General features: G+C 48.3%; 2 protein-coding genes across 2 annotated transcripts in view; one reads left to right on the forward strand and one right to left on the reverse strand.

The window, feature by feature from the left end:
* The first annotated feature begins 463 nt into the window (after positions 1–463).
* LOC135445178 (olfactory receptor 14J1-like) lies at positions 464–1396 on the forward strand. The gene has a single exon (XM_064707216.1). The coding sequence runs from the start codon at positions 464–466 to the stop codon at positions 1394–1396; it is 933 nt and encodes a 310-aa protein (XP_064563286.1).
* A 2924-nt stretch (positions 1397–4320) lies between these two features.
* Positions 4321–5840, reverse strand: part of LOC135445179 (frizzled-3-like) — a 19674-nt gene continuing 18154 nt past the window's right edge. Inside the window, exon 3 of the mRNA XM_064707217.1 lies at positions 4321–4386. Within this exon, the coding sequence (XP_064563287.1) occupies positions 4321–4386 (66 nt within the window). The remainder of the gene's footprint in view (positions 4387–5840) is intronic.

The following is a 5840-nucleotide window of genomic DNA, read 5'->3' on the forward strand; positions in this document are numbered from 1 at the left end:
GTTGCCTGGATTGGATACTGCACACAGATATTCATCTCTCAGATATCATTGAGGAAAAGAAAAAATTCTTTCAGATCTCAATAAATCAGACAGTGAGATAAATCAGCACAGGGTCCCTCACAGGCAGCATCAGTGTCGCTTTTCCAGCCTCCTCATGGTTGCTCTGAAGTTTCCATCAGAGCCTGCAGAGCCTGAGCTGCCCCTGGGCAGTGCCAGAGCTGGGAGGGGTCTGCAGGGCAGAGCTGAGCCCCCCAGGGCTGGGCTGGGCTCTGGCAGCACTGTCAGGGCCCAGCCCTGGGCACAGGGAAGCAGCTGCTGGCAGGGATAGCTCCAGGCAGCAGATCCCTGGGCAGGCAGTGGAGGGAAAGAGCCCCCAAGCTTTGGGATATTTAAAGTCCTCTCCAAACACAACTATTCCATGACTGCTTTTTTTACAGATCCCCATGCTAAGGTAACACAGCAAATGTTCAACAGCAGCTCCATCAGGCACTTCCTCCTGCTGGCGTTGGCAGACACGCGGCAGCTGCAGCTCCTGCACTTCTGCCTCTTGCTGGGCATCTCCCTGGCTGCCCTCCTGGGCAACGGCCTCATCATCAGCTCCGTAGCCTGCGGCCACCACCTGCACACGCCCATGTTCTTCTTCCTGCTCAACCTGGCCCTCAGCGACCTGGGCTCCATCTGCACCACTGTCCCCAAAGCCATGCACAATTCCCTCTGGGACACCAGGAACATCTCCTACACTGGATGTGCTGCTCAGCTCTTTTTCTTTCTGTTCTTCATCTCAGCAGAGCTTTTCCTCCTGACCATCATGTGCTATGACCGCTACGTGTCCATCTGCAAACCCCTGCACTACGAGACCCTCCTGGGCAACAGAGCTTGTGCCCACATGGCAGCAGCTGCCTGGGGTGGTGCCTTTCTCAATGCTCTGCTGCACACAGCCAATACATTTTCCCTGCCCCTGTGCCATGGCAATGTCCTGGGCCAGTTCTTCTGTGAAATCCCACAGATTCTCAAGCTCTCCTGCTCACACTCCAACTTTAAACAACTGGGGCTCATTGCTGTTAGTGCATCTTTAGGACTTGGATGTTTTGTGTTCATTGTTTTCTCCTATGTGCAGATCTTCAGGGCCGTGCTGAGGATCCCCTCTGAGCAGGGACGGCACAAAGCCTTTTCCACCTGCCTCCCTCACCTGGCTGTTCTCACCCTGTTCCTCAGCACTCTAATCTTTGCTCACTTGAAGCCCCCCTCCATCTCCTCCCCATCGCTGGATCTGGCCCTGTCAGTTCTGTACTCGGTGGTGCCTCCAGCCCTGAACCCCCTCATCTACAGCCTGAGGAACCAGGACCTCAAGGCTGCAGTGTGGAGACTGATGACTGGATGCTTTCAGAAACATTAAACTGCAGGCCAGTGTTTGCAAATCACTTGTAAAAAAAGTAATTTTTAGTATTTCTTGTTGGTTTGGTTGTGGGTTTTTTCCCCTTTTTTTTAGGTTTTTTATACTGTCCATAATTAAATATCAGTGTTTGGGCCTTTTCTCACTTTGTTTCTCTCTACCTTCCCTGAGCCCACAGACTGTGTCAATGAGGGGCTGTGCTCCTGGTGGCTTTAAAGGAACTAAAGGATCTCCCAGCAAAGTTTTCTGCAGAGATGCCCTTTTGTTGCCTTCTCAGGAGCTGCAGCAGCAATGTCTGTGTGCAGAGCTGGGGGCAGATCAGTGCTGGCCCAGCAGCGGTGCCCAGCAGCAGCAGCACTTGGTGTTGCCAGTGATGCTGCCGTGGCCCTGCCCCGCTGCCCTGGTGGCCCTGGTGTTGCTGCAGGGCCTGAGTGCTCTCGGGGCCGGGCACAGCCCTGGGGGTGGCAGTGCCGGGGCTGCAGCAGGGACAGGCCATGGGCACTGCTGGGGCAGCGCTGACGCCTCAGGCCAGGCCCTGGGGGCTCCAGGCTCCTTGCCCAGGCTCTCTCTAAAACATGGCCAGGCCAATGCTCAGCACAGAAAACCCCTGTGAGCAGCCCCAGGCTGGCCGTGGGCAGGCTGGGGGCAAACAGCATGGCTGGGGCTCTGCAAGGACCATGGGGCAGATGGGAAGGAGCAGCAGAGCAGGGGCTGATCCATCTCCAGTGAAATAAACAGGGCCAGGAGACTTCTTCTCCTTTTTAATGCCTTTATTAAAGGTGATCAGCTCAGGATTGGGCGTCCCGGCAGGGCTGCAGTCCCCGTCGTGTCTCCCAGGGCGACTCAGAGGAGGAGGATATGCGCAGATCTGTCCACTAGGGGCAGAGCCGGGGGATCCAGTCCTCGTGGGAGCCTTTAGGGCTTGGTGTCCCCGTCAGGTGTTGTTTTCTCTGCCCCGGCGGCTGTCTGGTCCCGGCGTTGGGACCACTCCCTGCTCAGGGCGAGAGGGGCTCCGAAGGTGTTCAGCATCTCTGCAGGCTCAGCACTCGGCTCCTCACGTCCAGACATCACTTTAGTCTCTCAATTCTTATTTGGCTCGTTGTTTTCGGGGTTTTCTCTGTGCCTCTGGAGTCGGGGTCCCACAAAGCATTCTGGACTTTGGAGTCACTTTGCATAACCCCCCCCACCCTCTCAGGTGTCTTCCCTATGCTGTAAGAGAGCACAGCCTCGGGGGAAGGGTCATCCACCGCACCCAGCCAGGTTTTTTACTAATACAAAAGAGGAGATAAGCCTTAACGACCCGGTATTACAATAACAAAGCACTAAGAATCCTGGCAAAGCCTGAGGCCTGGCTGCGTCCTTGTAACTCTTTCTCACAAAAAATATTAACTGAATTTTTGTTCATAACAGTCCCCCCTCTTTTTCTTTGATCGAGCTTAAATTCTTAAGCTCGCATCAACTCACAATTTTTTTGTTTTGAATCTAGTATAAATCTCTTGTGCACTTTGGTAATCATGGTTACTTAACCTCGTTACTTTTCTTGGTTTCTCCAGGTTGGTTTGTACAGCTAATACTGTTTTACTAAAACAGATAAATAAGCATAGTAAAAAAAACAATCCTCTAAGTACACACACAGCAAGAAAAACCCCTTTTTCCCATACATATTTTCTGAAAATCTCTAAGTTCTCCCACCCACTGGGATCAACTGTAGGAGTTTGATCTTGATTATTTACACATGCCAATCTTTTTATTTCATTTGAAATGTCTCTAATAATTGACTTCTTTATTTTTAATACTGCCTGGAGCCGGATGACTTTGTTCAACACAGATATTGGGGTCCGAACTTGGCTTTTACAATTTTGGATTTTCTCAATTTCTATTTCACTTTCCCGGTTTTGTTCAATTTCTTCCAAATCATTATATATAGGAAATCACAAACTTGATCCAGTTTCTTTGGGTAATAAGAAAATTGGTTTTATCACACTAGCAATGCAGTTGCCAGTTGAGATCAAACTTAGGGGTTTAGAGCTCCCCTGAAATGTGTTCCAAAAGGGGTTTATCTCTTTTCCAGTACACTCATATAAATACTTGTAACAAACAATTTTTCTTACTATTTTCACCATTTCTTTGCTTTTTACTAGATCTGCTGAGCTTGTTTCAGCAGCATCACATTCAAAGCAAAACCAGGCTTCCTCTATAGGGCACTCTCCTAGGAGTGGCTGCCTAAAAGTGGCAGTATTGTGTGCTATCCAATATATTCTCTTATTTTTCTGATAAAGGACCAATTGGGAGAGGTTAACACCATCAGGGTTAGAACTGATGTGGACTCTCGACAAGGAGCTCACTTCCTCCTCATAGAGGGGTTGGTAGCATTCATTGCACAGCTCAGCTGGGCTCCCCTGAGCACCACCAGCAATCAGAGCCATCAGTACCACCCTTCCCAAGAGTCCGGTATGGGTCATCTTGCACAGCCTGCCCACCCGGCCTTGCCTCTTGGGGAATTTTACTGAGGAGAAGCTTCCAAGGTCTTTAGAGTACCTTCTACCCGCTTCTCTGGTTAAGCCTCTCTTGGTCTGTTCCCTACCAATTTTAGTTTCCCCCCAGGGGAGTGTTCTGTAGAGGATTAACCTGGAGTCTTTAGAAATATATTGGGGAACTTAAACTAGAATTACTTATTTACAGCCTTAAACTTTTTACCAACATAATTTACACAAAACAGTTTTGAAACATTTTAAGCAATATTAGAACTCTGATACCAATTTTTCCTCTATACAGTCCAGTCTTTTTGACTCTTCCTCCTGAGAGTCAACTTTAAATCACAGTATACCCGGGTGAATTAACTTGTGATGTGGATGAATCCTTATCCAGTGCCCGGAGGTGAGTGGTGTGGACTCTGGTCCAATGCCAGCAGGAAAAAGGGGTGGAGTCTAGTCCAATGCCAGACGAAGAAACTGGGAGTCTGGCCCAATGCCAGCAGGAGACAGGGGTGGAGTCTGGTCCAATACCAGACGAAGAAACTGGGAGTCTGGCCCAATGCCAGCAGGAGACAGGGGTGGAGTCTGGTCCAATACCAGAATGCCAGAGGGAAAAACTTGGTGTTAAATCCTGGTCCAATACCAGGGGTGAGAGTGATGTGAGTCCAACCGTCTTAGTAATGAAGAATACCTGAAACGGGCTTTCAAACACAGGCATTAATGGTCTACTGTTAATGATTTTATCAAAACTCAGCTTCTCTGTTTAATGTTATCAGTAATTTCTCTTTTTCCATAGCTTGTATGTTTGTCTCATCAACTTCTACATACTCTGTATTTTGCAAGGAGTTGTATTTCTCAGCTAGCTTAACTCTCAAAGTACTTTTATTCTCCTATTTTTTCTGTGCATTTAATTCACTGGTTTTCTGTTCTATTTTCAAGATCTTATTTATTTATCTCTTGCTTCTGTTTCATACTTTCACTTACAGCTTAAATATTTCTTTCAACCCCTTACACCTAAATTTTTTCCTTACACCATTCTTTTACACAATACACTTCCCTCTAAGGAGATGTGGTAAAACTTGTAATGCACAATCTACATTACTTCTATTCTAACTCTTCTATATTCACTCTCTCATTTCTCATTCACTTTCACACATTCCTCCACATCTTTAAGACACAAACTTATTGCTAGAAAATCACGGGTCCCTATAGCCCCCCTCACCTTGGGGTTGGCCCACAGGTCTCAGTATCTCTGGGCCTCTTGGAAGGGCCCAGACTCTGGTTGCCTCTGGTGCACATCCACCTGTGAGGCTGTCTGCATGTCACTCACGCTCTTACAGCTACGGCTCCCTCACACATCTGGGGAGCACTAGTCTGGTTTGCAGGTCACACACACACACACTTTGGTCACAGCCCCCACCCGCCCGGGGGACACAAGCCTGGTTTGAAGGTCACACACACACTTCCACTGCCCCCTTCCCCCCTGCTCGGAAGTTGAGGCTGACTTTGTGACTCACTCTCACACACACAACAAGACAACAATAAGGTACCTTTTACTTTCACACCACGTATTATAAGATAAGTCTTACTGGCCAGTTTTGGTGGTATTGGATATCCTTTCTACCTAGCTGGATTTTTGTCTAACTTCAGATGTTACTTTATTGAGACAGGACTTATCTGCTCCTGTATCAACCAAAAATTCAAATTCCTCATTTAGGGGTCCCACTTCAAAGTTTACCAAGGGCTCTTCTAGATGTTGCATCGGGTCCCCTAAAGTGTAAAGCCCCTGACCCTCTACTCGTCACCTCTAAGGATCTTCCCTAAATTATCTTGTTCCCTGGCTATTGCCGCATCGAGACTGAGCTTTCTACAAAACCTCCTGACATGTCCTGGCTCTCCACAGTAATAGCAATGTCGTTCTCTCAAAGGGACTTGAGGTGTCTCCATCCCTTTTGCACCTGACAGTACAAGAG

The sequence above is a fragment of the Zonotrichia leucophrys genome, chromosome 3 (assembly GCF_028769735.1).
Source record: "Zonotrichia leucophrys gambelii isolate GWCS_2022_RI chromosome 3, RI_Zleu_2.0, whole genome shotgun sequence".
Classification (NCBI taxonomy): domain Eukaryota; kingdom Metazoa; phylum Chordata; class Aves; order Passeriformes; family Passerellidae; genus Zonotrichia; species Zonotrichia leucophrys.

Coding starts and splice junctions, on each gene's coding strand:
- LOC135445178 (XM_064707216.1), top strand. CDS start 464: ATGTTCAACAGCAGCTCCATCAGGCACTTCCTCCTGCTGGCGTTGGCA.